This window comes from Acipenser ruthenus, chromosome 14 (assembly GCF_902713425.1).
Source record: "Acipenser ruthenus chromosome 14, fAciRut3.2 maternal haplotype, whole genome shotgun sequence".
NCBI lineage: Eukaryota > Metazoa > Chordata > Actinopteri > Acipenseriformes > Acipenseridae > Acipenser > Acipenser ruthenus.
The window spans coordinates 28483075-28504495 of record NC_081202.1 but is presented as its reverse complement, the minus strand read 5'-3'; the positions used below and the strand labels follow the sequence as shown (position 1 = coordinate 28504495).

Sequence of the window (21421 nt, the reverse complement as noted above, 5' to 3'; positions counted from 1 at the left end):
ACCAGTAGCTTGTATGCTTGAGGACAATCATTCACAGATACAGTAATCAGTAATCGTGCCTTAGACTATACTAGGTGTCCCTATATACATGATAAAACAGCATAATAACAACTTAGACAGCAGCAAATTGCACTTTTGTGTAAATAAATCTGTCCATATCTGCCTCTCTAACAAGCAATTACAACACCGGCTGATTAAAATTGAATCACTTCTCAATTAGTAGCAATCAGTTATCTACTTAATGCGTGTCCCAAGAGGTCTACAAAGGGGATTCCTGAAAAGTGGTTAATCAGCTGACTGGAGTAGAGGAAGTACTTTTTTGGCAAATTTGCAAATAGATCACATACCTAGCAACTGAAAATTTAGTATGAGCAATCAGGTAACAAACCAATACTTAACATTAGGAGACAAAACACTTGTTAATTTAACCTAACAAATAAGATCACTCATCACCTCCCAAAACATATGTATTGATTTTGTAATGGATAAATAAAGGAGAGCTAGGAAATGGTAGTAGGTATTAACACCAATTTTAATTAATTTATTCACTTTTAATATGTACTTTTATATTGTAAGTAGGTCATTCTATAGTATACCAATACAGGACGTTTTGCTGTTTTAGAAGCATTATTACCAATTTTCTTTTGATAAACACAATAAAAACACTGTCTTCATACCACACGTACAGTATAAACTTCAGATGGTTCATGGTTTAAATATTAAGGGCTTTTATTTTACAACTTTCATATTTATTAAAATAACAAACTTTACTGAAACACATGTGGAGTAACTTACAATATATAACATAATATCACATACACAACATTCAATGTCACAATATGAACGGTAAACAGGAAAGCTTATTCTGATTATGTTACACATAAAACAAAAATACTACTGGAGTTAATATGCCGTAACTATCTGTGTGAATGGACTGTAATAGATTGTATTTGGTTTTCAGTATCTTTTAAAATGCATTATAGTTTTTTTCATTCATGTAGAATCTTTAATCCACAATACAATAGAAGTATCTCTTTTCAGTACGACATACTTTGAATATGATATACATTTAAAAATAACACTAGGGTGTATTATGTTGCTGCAGGAGCTCAGTATAGGAACCTCAAAGAAATGAGATGTTACAACACAAGAGGTACTTGTTAATGTATATTCATTGACACACTGAAGAGATATGCATGCTTCTGCTAATTAGTGCAGTGAAATATTCTTATTTTTGGTCATTTTATGTTTTTGAAAACACATGTCACTTTCTCACATGATAATACAACATTTAAACCATTATTTAATTATATTTACAAGGAGGAAAAAGTTAAATCAATCTATAAAATAAAGAATGTTCTACTGAAACATACAAAAATAGACATTAACAACTTTTAAAACATTCTTCTTATAAATAAACACAGTACTTTGATCATGGCAGAGTCTGGCAAATTAAAAAGAGAAAATGTGTTCCCAGAATGACACATCTTTATACTGCAAAGTACACAAATTACATACCTGCATACATACATACAACAATGTGAAGGACAATGCTTTATGAAATATCAGTTTAACTTTATGGGGTAGGTGTACTAAGATGGGCCAATCGCAGAGCAAACCTACCACATTTGTCAAAGTATACATTTTGTTGTATGTACTAGGAAAAAATATGTTTATGAAAAGAGCAGCAGTATACTAAATTAAATATTTGTTGCGTCTTCTTAGCGAGATCTCTATTGTGAGAGTCATGCGACATTGTTCAAATAAATAGCGTGAGCTGAGTTGTGGTTTGCTGCAGCAGAGGGTGCCCGAAGGATAACGGCTATACATGCAAGGGTCCAAGAATCAAAACAACATTGTTTTTGTTAGGAGATGTTGGGTTTAAAATAAATACATGTTTGAAATTGCACACACATACATTTATAGTGCTCAATGTATTTTAAATGTATAAATCATTGCGCTGAAATAACGCCCATAATTACATATTCATCTATGCTTGAACCACAAACAGAAACTGCTGCCACAAAGCATTCCCTAAAAAATCCCAAATAGCATTGCACTTGTTTAGTACATTTCACCCAAGAGTTCGGATTCGTTTGCAACTATTGCGACAGGCGCAACACTTTAGTACACCTACCCCTAGTGCCTTATTAAAATGAGTAATCCTTATTAAAATGTGTTATACTATTGTTAAACATATTCAAAAGACCAAACAGTATTACACCTTAATACAAGTTTTCACAAGTGATTATAATAATTGGGCGAGGTCTTAAATATGTTTAAGTGGTATTTCATACCCACATCACAAAACATTGTTTTGATACTAATCATATTATAGGATAGGAAGATATGAGGGTAGATCATTAATTCACTGTTGATTGCTCACAGGTATCATACCACATCTCAACTGTGACAATTGAAAGGCTCCACCCAGTTAGATGAAGAAAATATGTATTGCTGTGTAATTTTATTCTAGGGGCATTGAAGTTGTCAAAGTAAGTATGTGTCAAAGTAAAACATTTTTCCAAACCTGGAGCAACCGAGATGATTAGGAGCTTGAGCAGACTGCATTTCACTGACTGCATTTCACTAAAACATCTAGATTGCAAGTGCTTGTTGATCAGTGGTTGGGGAAGGAAGTGTGATCTAAACTCTGAGTAATTTACGTAAAGGAATCTTTAAATAGGATTAAGTAGTCACTGTATTTTTTTTTTTTTACAAAACTAACACTATAAAAGCTTTATACAAAAATAATGTTAGACTACGTATGGCTATAAAGCCATTTCTAAGACAACAATGATCTTTTTTCAGTTCTATACTGTAAAACAATGTTTCAGAGATGATGGAATTGCACCTAATAACAGAATTATAAGCCTATAAGTACTCACAGCATTGAGGCAGTTTTATTACATTAGCTTTGGACAATACTGTCATAAAAAGCACTTCTAAGACAATTTCCAGCTACATTTCCTATAGGAAAGGGGTTATGACTTTACCTCTTTGGAACCTATATTTTATGTTTTTTCTCCTTCTGTGTCAATGTAAGGTATGTAGACAGTTGATGGTGAAGCCACAGTGCCAGCATATTGTGGGATAGGGGTAAGTGAACAGCTAGCCAACACATGCACCAATCATATCTAGTCAGAGCCACTAAGTCTGGAAGACTCCATGGATGGTAAGAAAAACAGCTGATGGTGCTGCAGGCTAGGTGCCTTCAGAGGGTAAGTAGCAAAGGTATTGTTAGACAACTCGACTTTAGAATAACCAGTTTCTTAAATTGGGCGTTAAAACATAAACACTCTTAAGCAAGGAGCAAAATCAAAAGCATATCTAAACAAACTAAATCTTCAGCACATTTTAAAAGCTGTCTTTCATAACTACCCACTCCATGGTGTTAGCAGCGATTTATGTAAACATTAAATCACATTATTACCAAGTACCAAGCTGTGACATTTTAACCCAAGTTAGTTTTGTAAGCCTCACAAACCAGACTGCAAAGATGGTTTACAGCTATGGCCAAAAGTTTAGCATCTCCTAGAACTTTAGGATTGAGACATAATAATAAAACAATATATCTGAACATAATTTAATCAAAGGAACTACACAATGACATTGCAAAAGTCTACTGGAAGCCATAATAGTAGTACAGTATTTAATGTTAGATTTTGAAATGTCACATTTTTTAATTTGTCAGTTTTTGTTAAATATATGGAAAACTACAAAGCGGTATGTAAATCAATATATTAACGTAACATTATTCAGCAGGTTTCATTCGACTTTATGAAACAAAATTAGTCAATTCTATAGTGTGCTGCAAGACTTTTGTTCATTGCTGTATATTGTTGTGAAGCTATAAACATTGTGGGTATCCTAGAGGATGTCTGTGATCATAAGGAGAAGGTGAGTTAAAAGTAACAACTTTTCGTTCATATATATCCTGTTTTATTTGGTACTTATAAATGCAATTTTTCTCCATACATAATAAACAATTTTTTAAATTTTGTAATCCGGTCCTAAAGAATATGAGCCTATTCACAAAATGTTTTGTTAAGTACTTTTTTGTTTGATCAAGTTTGCTGTTCATGAAACCCTTTTTCAACTGTTTCATGTGAAAAATGTTTATGAACCCTTTTCAAAAAACATTCCTTAAAACAGTGTTCTCGATTGATCTAAAAAAAATAAATGAATATTAATTTACATATATTTGTGATGTGTGGTTTGTGAAACTATATGGGTGGATGAGGCATCTCCCCACAAGGAGACAACGAGTCCTGGCTGTGTGTAGAGCTTATTCCGGTATCTGAGTCTGTATCATTCACATCTGTATGGGACAGTATCTGTGAAACCTTACTTTGTATTGCATTGCTCTTTGTCTGGTCTTTACAACTTACAAAATGGGGCTGTTCCACATTGTCCATTGTGTGCAATGCACTGAGCTGAGCTGCTAAAAGTTCACATTCCTGTTTCATGTTCTGTTGCACCATGTCATATTGTTTCAGTTCTTTCTGAACACCTGAAAGGTCTGAGTGTATTGCCAAGCCATTGTGCATGCTATTTTCCAGCTCCACTTTGATGCTTTCTAATTCTGTAGCATTGTCTTCTTCCTCATGGTCATAGTCTGCACTTGCTGCTGCCCCTTGTGGATCCTCTACACCGTGAAACCAAATACTCTTGATCTCTTTTTCAATGTCATCAGACAGCTTTTGAATAAGCACCCTGTGCTGTTCAAGTTGTTCCTCTAGCTGTAAAATCCCATCACTGGTGTAAAGATTCTCATCGAATTGACTCACATCTTCCTGGCTGCTTTTGTGCTTGTTATGACTTGGAAAATAGACATCTTTTACACAATTTCCCCCATCAGTCTCTGCCCATTCAGTACTCAACTCCAATTCATTTTGTTCAATTTCCAGGTCGAGTTCTCTCATCCTTCGTATTTGCTGCCTAATGGTGTGGTCTTGAGCTATAATTAACTTGATCAGGCTGTCCATACCATCCCTCTCTTGCTGTGTAGTCCCCTGCTTTATCTTCTCTAACTTCCTGAATGCCCTTTTCACCATTTTCTTCTGCTTCTCCACTGACATGGACTTCATGAATTGTGCTGGTCCTTGGTTCCATCGTCTCTCTTTAGTATGTGTTTGCTTGGTCTCAGATGACCTCCAGCCTGGCTGGAGAACAAAGGCATCTGTTTTTACCAGAACAAACTGTAGATATGCTTTTTCATCTCCCCAGGCCCTCCAGAGCCTCAAGATCCTGGTTAATGGAGGCAAGGCCCTCTCAAAACCCCTCCATCTTTCTACAAGACAATATTCCCTGGGGCTTCCTATCAGAAGGCTCTTGTCACCAGCTGTAGTCTGATGTTCCTCTAGCAAGGCTTGGACCACATCAGAACAGGTTGTATGTTTAGTCAGTCCAGAAACCACCTTCTCTTCCTGGCAAACCCATACTTGAATCTCTTTCCCATCAGACTCCATTTCTTTACTGGAGGACCTAGAAATAAATAATTTAGAATGAAAAAGAAGCTGTGTCTGTGTATTACACATGATATCTATCTAGTCTGTTCAAGCATATATTACTGATTTCCTCATTGTCGGTAACTTCTAATTATGACTTCTTACAAGGAAACCTATCAATCTCCCCAGATACAACTTCTAATATAAGACTTGCTGCTCTCTCTTTTTTTATTTGTGGTAATAATGTTCTACCAATTACCGATATCAAAACTTGAAATGAGTAAAAAGTCCCAGCAAATGCCTGCCAATTCTACACTGGCAAAGGTTTGTGAACTAATGAGTTTCATTTAATTTTAAGGATGTATTTTTAATACAATCAGAATTAATGGAAAAGCAACATTGAAAGTGTTACTATATCTAAGTCAGCTAATTAAAGCCTCAAATCATCTTATTTGTGGTTTAAAAAATGCATTGTTTCCTGTTTAAACATATTAGGAAAATAACATGAAACTAGTGTTTAGGTTTATATTTTCTTGTTGCTCTTTAAGCTTTTGTGTTAGGGAATAGGGACCTCCACCTTGTGGATGGTCCCTGGTTTTGATGTACTGTTTTCCTTGGTGAATTAAAGTACTCCTTGCATTCTAGAAAGTGTTCTGCCAAGTTGCCAGGGAATGTGTTTCTTTATCCAACTGCAAAGGATAGTATTAAAACAATTTTAATCAACCCCTATGGTGGTCACACTTTTTTCTACACAACAAAATAGTTAAATTCCTCTGTCTGGCTGAATGAAACCACCAACAAGTCATTTTAATTGTTCAAATAAACCTTTATGTTTATTCAGCCAGCCCCAATCATGTAAATAAACACTGTACTGCATGAATATTTATGGGCTATTCTCTATGGATTTTTATGATGGATGTTTGAAGTATGAAGTATGTAAGCAATAATCCATGATAGGGTGTGGGTTAAGATATCTTACGCACGCCTGGGCGCATTGTGCCTCCAACCACCCAGAAGTGCTCATACAAGCTCTATTTTTATTTTATGAAAAGAAAACAAAAAACAATAGCATTTTAAACTTTAGATTAAGTTTTATCCAAAGAATACTTCCGCCAGAGCAAAATATTTCCTATACTTTGTCTTTACATGCTACAAATTTGCTGAAAAAACTGCTGAGTACATTTTTAATTTTTTAGATACCGGTATTTAAAAATGTAACTGCTTATTTACATGTTTTATACACTTTGGTAAGTAAAGTTGACCACTGTTTCCCTAGTACAGTAATCACACTCTGCACCTTTATTTTTGAATCTTACAAACATGCTGCCTGCTTCTCTTCTCAGCACTAGTCTACCTGCTCCAGAATCCCCCAGACGATCAGTGAGGCAGTCATGCAGAATGTCACATCAGTCAACCTGAACAAAGCTGCTTAGTGCTTTATAATACACACTGATGTCTGAAATTACCGTGATGTATTTAACATTTCATACCATATTCTTGAAAATATGAACCCTTCGTTGTTAAGATCCAATGCAAACAATCTCCACCCCGATTCTGGTACTTAAGCCCGGGGCTTCACAGGCTTTATCATTATTATTATTTTACAATTCTGTTATTTAAAAAGGAGCTGCAAAGCCAATTCTTTGTTCTCAGCAAGCTGGAGGTAAATTGGCTAGCAATCCTCACGGCTGTTTGTGTAACCAGGGTGAGCAAAAGAAACCAACAACAAAGGATCACTATGTGTACACCGGGATCCTGGGTGCTTATAGAATAGGGATTAATTTAGGGGATTTTAACCCCACCCATTATAGCAGGAGTAGCACTTGGATGCTGTTTGGCCAGCTTTTCTTTTTGTTAGCTGTTTTTACCTGTTTTTTTTATTTATTTATTGCATTCTATGCCTTGATTTCGTTTGCAGTCGTGTGTATGTCCAGGTTTTACCATTGCGGTTACCCTAGTTGCAGCCACCTGCAACAGCAATAAAAATTGTGTAAATCTTATTATTATTTGTTTATTTAGCAGACGTCTTTATCCAAGGCGACTTACAGAGACTATCAGCTGCAGAGTCACTTACAACAACGTCTCACTTGAAGGACGGAGCACAAGGAGGTTAAGTGACTTGCTCAGGGTCACACAATGAGTCAGTGAGTGAGCTGGGATTTGAAGCAGGGACCTCCTGGTTACAAGCCCCTTTTCTTTAACCACTGGACCACACAGCCTCCTTGTAAATGTAGTAAATAAATCCTGCGAGCCTGAGTTGTGTGTCAACCTCTGTGTCTCTCTCCTGTCTGTCAGCGGATAACCAACAATCCTGTTTTACAAAAGCACATACATGTAACTATTTTTATTTTGTAGTAGGTAGAAGGTAGTTCAATAAACAAATGAATCTTGTCAGAGGTTTTACATATACATTTATTTAAAATTAATTACTTGATGTAGATTTAAAAAACTGTCATTTAATTATTAATAAATAAATCATAACATTAACAACAACAACAACAACAACAATAATAATAATAATAATAATAATAATAATAATAATAATAATAATAATAATAATAATAATAATAATACAACAAAACAAACACAAAATAATAAATTGCACAGGGGCAGAGGGGTACCCCGTTCTAAAAATAAACAATACATTTATGGCAGGGCTTTGCCCCACCCCCTTTTCATGTGCAGGGCTCCTCACCCTGCCACAGGGATATAAAGAGGTACATGTCTTCCTGTCTTTATGTGCACATGCATGTCACAGGGATGAAATCACGTCTACTACAGAAAGCTACATGAAAAGATTGCACTCCAAATTTACAGGAGAAGCTTTATTTCTTATTCTACAAGTACATTTGTTTTTTGTACTTAAACCTTCTTCTGTTGACTATAAAGTAAATAGAAACAAAGTATTTATAGCTCTTTAATAATTGCTGCTATTTACAAAATCCAATGATAAAAATACTGTAGCATTATTTTGTATGCCAAATAATGTATTTGCAGAATCAGAAATGTTTTTAGCGTAACGGTGCATTCATACAAAACAAAACAAACAAACAAACAAACAAACAAACAAAAAAACATGTCTATAGTCTCACCAGTACATTTTAAAGGAATTATAGTTGTAACAAAAATGCTGGACAAAATCGAGTCCAGTTACCTGTAGACCTTTACATTTTAGAAGCATTGAAGGTCAGTGCAGAACACCCACTGGCAGTCTTCTCGTACATGCCCTGTCATTGCTTTGTGAAGACTTCATAGAGTCCATACTGAGACGCTGCACGCTCGGCATCTACAGAATGAGGCAAGATCGATAGGGATTGCTTTGCTGTCTGTTAACTGGAAACCGCTGTAAAACTACAGGTGATCTACGCTTCATAGATACAAGCAGAACATAACTCGAAATATCTGATCGTTTTCATCAATGGTTTGGCATTCTGAGCAATGAACTCAATGTCAAGAGGCAAGTACGTGTCGCTTAAAAGTGAGATTAAAGTGCCCACAGCTGCCACCATATGTAGCAGGGTAGGGTTGCGTTCAAGGCTGGTCAACACCAGGAAAGCAGACCCAGAGACAGAAGCTGCAGTTTTAAAGGACTGTGCACACTTTTATCAAAAGACACAAAAACATGAAAACAAAGGCACAAGTGCCAAAATAAAAAGGTTTAAACAAAACACAGTTACCTTCTCTATTTAGGCTGGGCATTGGCCTTCACTGAATAGTTAAAAAACAAAAACACAGTTTACACACATCCTACACTCCTCCACCCAACAAAGGATTTGACTTGTTTTATATACATGTGGCCATTCCCCAGTTAGCACTCAATTACCCAATTGGGGAATGGCCACACATGTTATTGTTGGCATGGATAGATTTAACCCCATCCCTGCCAAACTTACATTTAAACATACAAACTTACGCCCTGCCACAGTCACACACATATACTTTTAAAACAAATATTAAAGTATTACATTCTTAGTCTAAAGGGCATATACTTGATACTTCTAACACATAGCATACATATGTAATGAAAACTGTACAAAATGTGTATTTAAAAGTAAATGCTGACTTGAAAGGGGAAGTATTAATTAACTGGTGCACACAGTGTATTGTGTTTAGTACTGCAGCGGAGTCACGCCTCCATCCACAGGTTACAGCATAGGCTGCTGTAATCAATTACAGATCCTCTTAGGCTCACTAGGCTCAATTAGCAGAGATCAATATCATACGATATAGCCGTGACGTCAGACCAGGAACTGAATGGACAGTCTTTTTAGTAAACGCGCTGTTGCACCGGTTTATTGTAAATTAACAAACAAAAAGGTTTAACAAAACAGCAACACAGAAGAAACAAAATGGCGCGGTGGCCAAATCAAACAGACAAACAAAACACTAACAAACAACAAGTACCGTGCTGGTGCTTCCAGCACATATAGCAATTGTTATTATCTGTTTCTCTCCTCTCTCTCCCGTACCTCTTCACTGTACACCCAACCCTGTGTGCGTGAAACATTCATTCTTTTATACAGCTGTGCCGAGACTTGATTGCTAATCAATCATTCAATTGAACCTCGGCACAGTCTGCACGTGGACTAACTGTGCACTTCCTGTGCCCCCATACAAATACCCATTTTAATCTGCACGTGAAGTGATTGTGCAATCCCTGTGCCCAAATACAAATATACATTTTACATCACCTGTGCTTCATAACCCACACTCGGTGCACCACTACAATAATACATATAACAGACAACATAAAACACAAAATACAAAACACGCATAGGGGCGGGGCACCCTGCCACACAGTATCATACACATACAGTTCAACAGACTTCAGTCACTGCATTACTTAAAATGTACAGCTACGGGCACACCAAAGTACAGAGACTGATGACTGGCAGGGGCCGGGGTTTCAAACGAGCTGTGCATTCCCAGGTTACATTTTTATACCTTTATATCTCTTTTAAAATGTGTTCACTTCTGATTGCCAAAAAGCTTGACTCCAGTTTGAGGTCAGTGTTTATGCTGAACGGCATGTTTATACATCTTATGGTATTTGAGCTGTGGGTGACAAAAAATGTTCTGAAACACAGGAATTTAACACATTTTTAGGCACCCCCTTTAACTTAAAAAGTACACAACAAAGAGTTAAGCCCTTTTCCAGTTACAGCTCCTCTATAACAGACAGGCTGTTATCTTGTGGACAGTAATGCAAGTTAACTTGTCAAGGAAAGCATTATTTATACAAATATTGGAAAAGAAAGCTGCAGACAGAAAATACGATTCAGCCTTTTTCTTATTCTGGCTACTCTAAAGAGTAGTTGATGTTTAATCGAGAGGAATCACAAATCACACAAACAAAAGGTCAGAACTTTGAATAGAGCTGTATATCAGATAACATTACTGTTGAAGAATAAATAAAATAATCCCCAGAACTGCTAAATATAGGTGTTTCATGTTTTTCGCCTTTAAGAAAGTGTGCTATTAAAAGCTAACACTTTATGACATATTGCCTGTGCCCCCTGTCTTTGCCTATTGTAATATGAACATGACAATGCCTATTGGTTACATCTACAGTGGATTACTCACAGCTCTTCCAGCAAGGTCAATAGCCACACTGCACAGAATGTGAGCTGTTAGACCAAGTTTCAATAAGGTCTTGCTTGAAGGTTTTTACAGGTATTTTAAGAAATCTGAACCTTTTTCTTCAGTAATAAGACATGATTTTGAAAGAAAAGTAAAAAAATAAATAGCCAAGTAACTCACCACCTTCCTTGCAACTTATTAATTCAGATCCCTCCACCTCCCACATATCTGTGCTTGAAGATAACCCGTGATACAATCTATTATGGAGAGTCTGCGTTTCATGGTTTTATAGCATAATCATCAATAAATAATACTTATATTCAAATGTCTGTGTTGTTAACTGTGATGAACTACTAAACATTCTTGAAATCTATTTTTGTTTACGACTGTAAGTCGCCCTGGATAAGGGCGTCTGCTAAGAAATAAATAATAATAATAATAATAATAATAATAATAAACAATTTTCAACAGAAGTTGCTGGAATGAAAGTGTTGGCAGAAACTGTTATATAAAAGCTGTAATTGCAAGTTGATATGCCGTTTGTAAAAATAGGTCCTTTATGGCTTAATAGCTGGCAGCATTGAAGAGATGAAAAGTTATGAAACCACAGTCTGGATATGCTAGTCACTACAGTAATACATAGCCTCTTAGGAATGCAATAGGAATGCAGCAGGTTAGTTAATCATTATAAATGCTGAGAACTGAGTCCAATACATGTATAAACTATGCAAAAGCCAAACAAAGCAATGCCCTACAAGTACATACAGTACATAGAACTATTGTTGAGATCTACAAAAGTAACGTGAAACACACAATCGCTAGACTGCAAGGCCACTCTATTAGAACCTGTACCTTATATCAGGTTGGGCCATTGCTTTCTGTGATATAAGCCTTTATATAAGGTGGTAAAGACCCCCTGGGGTGTTGAAAGGTGTCTAGAGTATCAAGGCACAACTGCAGCATTGTTGGGTGGAGTTGATCTGCAACGATGCTTAAGTAACCGACCACATTGTTTCATCCTTCCACAGTAATCAAGCAACCAGGGTATACCAGGAGAGCATGCCCCATGCCTGGGCGTTGCCAAATCCAGTCAAGTAAACAAGTCCTAATAAAGTAGCCAGGCAATGTACAGCCACATGTAAAAATGTAACTGTGACATACAGACAGTAGGACAGTTGCCTCCATAAACCTGATATAATAACTTAGCATGCCCAAAAGCAAGTTTCATCATAAATGGATATGTGGTTCTTTAGATATATGTTGAATTGTAATGTGCCATTAAGTACTTTAACGTCCAGCAAGAAAACCAGTGTGTGTATTCTGCTACCTGCTTTAACTCTCTGTACCATCTCAATTGGCTATAAAAGCAAATATACATTCACGGTATACATAGTGGTCAAGTTCTTTCATGTGAAAACATTTTTAATAACATATGAAATGTGTTAAATAACTCCAGGAAATAAATAGGAAATAATGGGACATGTCACAATACAATTTGTAGTACTTTTGTGAAGGGAAAATTAAACGATCCAACAATTTCTGTACTGTCCTTAACTTAACCTTTTGGGTCTTGTAATATTAACAGTTTTATGGAGCAAATTGCAATTTGGAGTACAGCTCCTCACCATTGAGCAGTACAATGTGTCACATACAGCAGGATATCATTTTATAAACTCTTACTCTTTTGTTTTCATATACAACGTTTTTTCAAATGATAGCAAGTTAGATTTCTCAAGCCAAAGAAATCAATATCCGCTGCACCTGCCACTCAATCGTACAATTTGTTTAATGATGCATCTCCACTAAAATTCATTACATATTTTAGAGCTACAACTTATAAACCAGATCTACTTTTACTAATTTAAGATCAACCGCATGCATTGTGCTTGTATTTTTTAAAGTATAACAATACATAAAGTTAGTATTGAATGTTTACAGTTAATCTGTTTTTATTGAAACTGCTACTTTACGTTAAGGTATTCGGTCATATTGGCAAAACTTATGTTTGAGTTTTTAAAGTCCCTTCTAATTGATCATATCAAGTTTGATATTCATGAAACTGTATTAAATGGTTGGCTAGAACAATATCATGAATATTAAGACAGTTCAGGACTCTGCACTTTGGGTGTTAATAGTGCAGTTATTAGCTTGTGATATTACAGGAGCAAGGTCTTGGTACTTCAAAAAAATCTTTGAAAGCTTTGTAATTAAGTAAATAGTAAGCTATTAGCAAAATGTTTTCAAGTTTTGCAACTTCAATGTTTTCCTTTCAAAAAAATGTTCTAATGTCACTGGAATAAATGGCTTTGTGAATTCCCCTTATAATGACAATGTGATCTGTGCAACTCAAATGGCTGTCCAGTTGGGGCACCCTTAAAAATGAGACATGCCTCAAAGTATTTTTATTTTCAACAAAAATAAACAGAACTGAGCAGAATACTAACTTGAAACCAATCTTCTTTTTTGCTCTTGCTTTTTGGACACAATAGATTAAACGAGTGTTACACCGAAGTATCATGTTTCCATAACACTTACCTTTGTACTCATTGCTGGTTACAGGAAACATAGCTACCAGCAACACTACAAGGGGAATTGTGCAGTCACACACATGTACACAGGAGTTACAGCTGAAGAAAGTCATACCTGGAGCAAAAGCACACAAAACCTTTACATTCTAGTCTAGGAACTCATTCAGGTAGAGAATAATGAGGTGGTTTTATGACTTAAACTGAGCTTCTGGGATGTGAGTCATTTTTACTTCCATATCAACTCAAATCACGACAATTGATTATTACAGGTGGTGTCCTGAAGTGTCAACAAATGGAAAGGCTTTAAACTCATGCCCACAACAGCTATCTGCAGATATGCTATATGCATCAGAATTCTCCCTGAAGTGATGACATAAAATATTCTTTTCATTTTTTATAGCACTTTTGTATGTGATCAAGTGTCTCTTCTGTCTGACATCTATTCAACTACTTGTTTGCTTTTAATATTATACATAAATAAATATATCCAATTACTTTGGCTTCAAATTGTGAGGTGTGAGGTACAGGAACTAGATGCATAACATCCCTAAATCTTCTAAATTAGCAGAGCAGATTGTGTTTTCCATACAGATACATTAAGTTCAGCCTCAGGGGTAAATACTTACATTCATGTTTGTACCTTTTGAAACTTCAAGTGATTTCACGGTTTAACTGAGGCAATAGGTTTTGGTTGATTTGAAGTTAAACGATGTGCATTTTGCAAATTCATCAATTACACTGACAAGTAATTTATAGTATCCTCTAAGATTTTCCAACACAAAATTTAAAACAAGTTGGGAACTTCGCTGGGGAAAGTATCATTTTTGTTTATGTTATACGGCCGTATTCGCATATACAGAATCAGCCAAGTTAGAAAAAAGTGATCATCCATATTTCTATGTGACTTCTACAAAATGAGACCATTAAAAAAAAATCTTTAATCAATGCCTCTGGGAGTGATTAATACAGTGTTTTGGACCACTAGGCCATGTTGACTTTCCTAATTTCTCTTTTATTTCATCCTTTTTATGTGTATATGTATAAGTATATGTAGAATACAAAGTATTTATATGACATATCTAACTTCATGAGATTCCTGGTCTTGAATGTTATCTACCAGGTCAGCAAGAAATGTTTTGTGCATTGAAAGTTGCTGATGGCAAAGTTCCTGTTTCTTTTGTTTAAAATCTCATTTTTCTCACATTCGGAATGCTTTGTAGATTGTTCAGACCTTTTATTTTGTTCACCAGTTGTTTATTTAATAAAAGCGCTACAGTGCATTCATTACCAATCTGCTCTGGATTTCCCTTCCTTTCACTCACCATATCACCTCGCAATGCTCTTTGTTTTGGTTTCATTTCCTGGCCTGATGTCACCCCTACAGCCAGCCTATTCACAGGAAGTAATAGGTATATTCCTATATCCCTGGCAACAATGTAGCACATATTTTGGGACATTTATTCAACCTTGCTACTATCATACTACTCCTCTGCTTCACACTCCACTGACTACCTATGTCTGCATGCATTCGACTTAAGACCCTTGTTCTTGCTTACCACTCTCTTCACCACACTTGCCCCCTCCTACCTCCAATCCCTCGTGTCTCCCTATACCCCCTCTCATCCTCTCTGCTTTTCCTCTACTGGCCTACTGGTCATGCCTTCCCTCAACTCTCCATCCTCCCGTGCCAGCTCCTTCTCTTCCACAGCCCCTCTGTGGTGGAACCAGCTACTAGTGAACCAGGACTGCTCCATCTCTCAGTGCCTTCTGCCGCCTCCTCAAGACCCACCTGTTCAGACTGCACTTGTAGACCTCTTGATCTACCCCTCCTACTATGCACTGGACTTCCCTGACTTACGCACCTAACTTGCAATCCTAACTTGTTGCATCCTAGTTGATATTGTATTTTAGTTATATTATTTTCACTTACTGTAAACTATACTGTTTTAAAATATTAAGCTTGCATTGTAACCCTGTAGTACCCTGTAACACCTGTAAGTCGCTTTGGATAAAGGCAACTGCCAAATAAATAAATAAATAAATAAATAAATAATCTACAGTATATCAGGATAATGGGATACTTTTTAGGTGCCCATGTCTTCACAGTCATCCTATTAGACTTCACTATATCTGCTACAACTACACAACCACTAGATAATGTTCTGACTGTGTGAGGTCTCCGTGACAACTTCCCCAACATCATCTGCCTTTTGTAAATTACACATTTAGATACAACCTATTTGTGTTTCAAATGTATGATACTTGTCGATCCATGGCATATAACGGCTTCACACCTGTTTTGTTTCTAGTCTAACTAACTACAGATTTTAAAGATTATAAAGTTTAATAGTTAGAAAATAAAGACACATTTGGTTTGAAAGGATTAAATAATACTTAAATTATAGCAGACATTTCCTTTATGTTTACACTACTTTAAAGTTAGACATAAAACAAATTCAAATACATGCCTCTTCTAGAATGCAAGATGTGTCAGAGAGCCAGACATGAAAACTACATATTCTTAACTTTGTAATTAAGTTTGTGTTTTTTTTGTATTATTTTAAATTCTTCAGGTTTAGCATTGTGTAAAACATGAAGATACACCTTTTCAGGTTCAAATTAAATAATTCAATTAATACTTAAAAGATAGTCTGCACATTCTTCTACAGCAGTCTGGTGTAACATTTTATTTGAGAGTCAATTATAACACATTTCTATTTATATAAAAGGAATTCCAATCGGTTTCAATTGGCAGGCACAGACATGGTTCAAACATCAGAACATGTTAGCTTATCTGTAATGTGATATTTTGCAACAACTGTAAATCACTGTGACAGAGAAAGAATGAATCTTGGTTCTAAATCTCCCCCCCGACCTGTGAGGGTGCTGTGTAAAGGGAATAGAGTGCCCCAGACTGGATGGTCTGACAATTAACCCTTTGCAGTCCATTTATTAAGTGCGCGTCCGGTCCAATTTATTTTCACACGCGCAGTTAATTTTAGACGCGCTGTTTAAAAGTATTTTTTTTTCCACAGTCAAACAGGTTTAAAAGGCCCTGCATATCAACAAAGCACTCACTAGGCATCTTCAGCCCCGCTCCACCCTTTTGTTTGCTATAGCTTTCACATATGCTAATAATTAAATAATAATAATAATAATAGTAATAGTCGTACATACCGATCAATCATCTTCTGATCACTCGTTTTATCACCAAACGCCTCAATAATGCGATCCAAGTCATTATTTTATTACTATAACATCTCAAAAAAGCTCTGCAAATGTCCGTGATATTCTCTGAGCGCTGATGCAGTCACAGCCAGCTTGTTTCCTTATGGCCTCCATTATCAGATGCCAGGGACAAGTATGACTATTCGTGAGATACACCCTTTTTTAGCCATTGAATGGTTTTCTCAGCTTTTTCCGGAGAAAAAACTACTAGAAACCCATTTTTTGTGTCTTTTTGATGATGTCGGACAGGGTCCGACATTGGACCGGATAGGAATAATTGCAATGTAGGACCACAAAGGGTTAATTCCAGGAAAAGGTGGAAGTCGGCCATCTAGAAAGAGGGCGGAGCTACGGTACACCAAGTCATCACCCCAGAAGGGAAGCGATGTGGCAACCGCGGATTGGAGGAGAAACGGTTGCACTCTTTAACCAAGGGGGAGTGACTGAAAAAAACCACTAAAGGAGGACTAAAAACATACCGTGAGTGTTTTGTTTGTTTGTCATGTCTAATTTGAATTGTTTGTTCTTGTTAGACGACTAACACGATCTGAAGCTGTTGCTTAAGGCCAGCACCAAACCTGGATAACACTTCACCATTGTGCAGGAATAAATTGTATTTCACCACTTGCATGTTAGGCCTCCCCAGGTGATGGCGAACTAGCCTCCCCAGGCGATGGCAGCCCTAAGTGTTGCAGGCTCGGCAGCCCTAGGCGTTGCAGGCTCGGCAGCCCTATCCAGTGCAGGACAGGCAACTCCAGGTGGTGTGGGACAGGCAACTCCAGGTGGTGGAGGTGGGAGCTGCAGGTAGTCCTCCCATGGCGGTGGAGGTAGGAGCAGCAGGTAGTCTCCCTCTGATGGTGGAGGTGGGAGCTGCAGGCAGTCTCCTGGCGGCGAAGGTGGGAGCAGCGGGTAGTCTCCTCCTGGTGGCGAAGGCGAGAGCAGTGGGTAGTCTCCCCCTGGCTTGCATCTCTGGAGGCATTGCTATCCCACTGCTCTGACACCATATGTGGCATGATGACTCGTATGATGGCTCGTGTGGTGACGTCAGACCCGGAAGAAACACACACACAGCACTGCGAGTGAATGTGAATGCGCTGCTTGCGCGTTTGTTAACAAAACAAAACGTTTAAACAAAACAACTAGACAAAAAAACAGCGTACGAACACGAAACAAACAAGTATCGTGCTGAGCTATGTCAGCACGAGTAGTAATTGTTAGCTTTTAGTTTTTACTTTACTCTCCTTCTCTCTCCCGTTCTCCACTCACCGAACATCCAACCCTGAGTGAGTGACTCGTGCATCTATATATACTGCTGTGTTGGGATTCAGGAATGCATGAACAGAAAAGCTAGTGTGACCTCTGTTTTTTATAATTAAAGATGTATTATGTAGAAATAATTAACATTAAATATTGATCCACTGCCGTCTTGGCTAGCAGAGCATTCACCCTTTGCGCGTGTGGGAGTACTGAGCGACGTAAACAAATTGGTCATGTGATACGAAAAGGCGGCTCTAAGACTGCTTTGCGTTCATATATATGGAAAGGCCGGCCCTGGTCCTGGATTGCAGGCCCTGGGCCACATCGAAATGGCGGCCTAAATCTAGGTCAGCCCTGGGCTGCCTTTTCTTTTTTGGAGTGGTCACATATGAGAAAAGGCGGCCCTGAGACAGCTCTGGGCCGCCTTAAATTGCAAGTGTGAATGGGGTCTATGACAGCACTGTTAGTCTACCCCTCCTACTATGCACTGGACTTGCCTGACCTAAGTACCACGTTACTGGATGCACTATCCTTGCATTATTGCACTGCTAATATGTCATTGTAGATAAAATTTGTTGTAATCCTAACTTGTTGCATTCTAGTTCATATTTAGAATTTTATTTCAGAAGTAAAAAAAAAGTTTGTATTTTAGAAGCACTATTGCACTTACTGTAAATTACACTGTATTTAAATATTAAGCTTGTATTGTAACCCTGTACTGCCCTGTAACACCTGTAAGTCACCTTGGAGAATGGTCTAAAAATAGGTATTTCAAGATATTTAGCAATTCAGCATAATGTTTATTAAAGCAGAAACAAATAGCATTGTCAGATTCAAAATATATTTTTCTCTAGTTATTATACAACAAATGTTCCTAAATATGTAAATGCTTACCTGAAAAACAGTAAATACTAAATTGTTGAATATTTTGTTGTTTTATGTACACATTGTAAATAAAGTAACAAGAACAAATGTTGTTTATTGTTATAAAAGTTATTATCTAAAACAAATGTGTGTTGCCTGAGCAGCAATGTAATTGCCGGTTTAGGGTCTTGATTATTTGAGCCCGGTGCGGGAAGTTGTTCAGAGCACAGTCCTGAACAGTAACTTAACAGCAACTGTGATCAACACTATTTAATTGTTGCTTATACTGCTTGGTTTCAATCCGCTTTTTTTATCCATATACTTTAAGCAAGCATGAATACATCAAGCACTTTTGTATGAACCCTCCAAAATGTCATACTGATTAAGGAAGACAGAGAAAAGAAGTCCGTAGGCAAACAGTGAAGAATAGGTCACTAATTTCAAGAGCATATTAAATACATAGGGAACAGCAGGCAAGGACAGAAACCACACAACAAATTACGATTAACAGAATATTGGTGGGAGATATGGGCAAACAACCCCCTATTCATACTGTGGCTGAAAGGGGGGGCCTCCATTATGAATAGCAGTGCTGGTTTACACTACAATCTAAACATGATTACCCACGGCACACAAACAGTTCAGACTTTGTAATCGGCATCATGTTAAACAGCTTTGACCCCTACAGTTGCTTATCAAACATTAAAACGTATGCATTAATTCATCAGGGATGATCTCAAATGCAAGGTACCATGTCCACGAGCAGCACTACTCACAGAGTGTGCAATATTGTACAGGATTAGTTTATGTAGCGAATGGCAATGAGGAGATTATTTTTCATGTAATGTAGACCTGCATTTTAAACAAACTTTATACATGTCCACAAGAATGTGTACTGCCTCTAAGTGAACTGCCTATATGTAGGCTACTGGAGGCAAAACTATTTAGGTAGCAATCCATTGCCAACAACTGTTTTCATCAGTTGTATAAAAATAAACATTGTTGCCTTTAAATTAAGAACGTGTGAACACACACACACACACACACACACACACACACACACACAATTCGGTAATTTAAAAAGTGTATTGTTCAAAACGCACGTGACATGTTTTAAGGCAAGCACAAATACACGTTTTCCTTTTTAATAATTACGTTTTGTATTGTTCGTAAAATGCCGTTATTTATTTATTTTTTTTAACCATTCAGAATAATTTTTGCCTTGGTAAATATTATATAACTTGAAACAAATCAACGTTACTGTACTTTGAGGTATAAACGAAGCCAGTGCATTTACCTTGAGCTGTTAAATTGGACAAAAGTCTGTCACTATTCCATTGCAATGAGCATCGCAATTTTTCCTTCGGTGCATTCAAAGCATCCACTTCAGCATCATAATAATAATAATAATAATAATAATAATAATAATAATAATAATAATAATAATAAACTGAAAAGAATGATCCCGAAATAAGTTAATTAGTTACCTATTTTTCAGGCGAGCTTTTAAAAAATTCCTTCCAAAGGGAGCCATGACAACTTCAGGAAGTTTACAAAAATATTTCCAGCCGCTTTAACAACCCATACAGTAATGTGAAGAAAAAGAAAGTTGGTTAACTTTTTGAACTCTTACCCCTCCCCCTCTCTCTCTCTCCTCCACTACAGACATTACTTAAGCCTTAGGAGTCCGTCCAATTTAAATGCAAAGTTAATTGTAATGTATCATTATGGTAGCGCTGATTACCTGTTCAACCAGTTCCAAAAATGTAGAACGAGAGAAATTAGAATGTAGGATTTTAAGAGGATATATATATATATATATATATATATATATATATATATATATATATATATATATATATATATATATATATATATACACACACACACACACACACACACTAGACACACACACAGACACACACACTGTACTAGACTACATGTCATAATTTGAAAACGTAATTTCAAATGAAATACTCGACTGTATGCCATATATTTTATTGTGTTGTATCATTTACACTTTTTAAAGGCCTCTTTACATAACCAAACGAACATCAGTGTACAATGTGCGTATGCATGTAAACACGAAGACTAAATAACAAAGTAACTAGTAAGAAGGTAACTGTCTGCAGCACATTTTGTTTTAGAGCAAGGCTGTCACAGATTCACTTTCAGTGTGCATCATATCAATGAGGTCGTTTGTTTTCAGTGACAAAAACATCAGGAACTCGGTTCAGGTGTTGGGGTTTCTGAGCTCCATCTTTTACACGCTCCTGTGAGACACCTAGTGGGGGTCCAATATTGTTGCGCAGAATAAAGCAAACATTTGCATTTGATGCTGGGTAAGCTAACTATATAAATCTATCTAGGATGTGTTATTTCTTAATGTATGTTGTGTATTGTATGTTTGTATTTTAAAATTACTGACTTACAAAAAATCTTAATTACAAAAGATCCATTGGCCCATACATCAATTATAAACTGTTAGAAATTATATAAATCATATACTGTACT

The 21421-nt window shown here is 36.7% G+C and overlaps 1 protein-coding gene across 1 annotated transcript; it reads right to left on the bottom strand.

Moving 5' to 3' along the window:
- Positions 1-584: 584 nt before the first annotated feature.
- LOC117419452 (ras association domain-containing protein 9-like) lies at positions 585-20488 on the bottom strand. The gene is made up of 2 exons (XM_034032200.3): positions 20395-20488; positions 585-5487 (listed from the first exon to the last, which is right to left on the bottom strand). Exons 1-2 carry the CDS (start codon positions 20439-20441, stop codon positions 4227-4229), a joined length of 1308 nt encoding a protein of 435 aa, XP_033888091.2. The 5' UTR covers positions 20442-20488; the 3' UTR covers positions 585-4226.
- Positions 20489-21421: the final 933 nt, after the last annotated feature.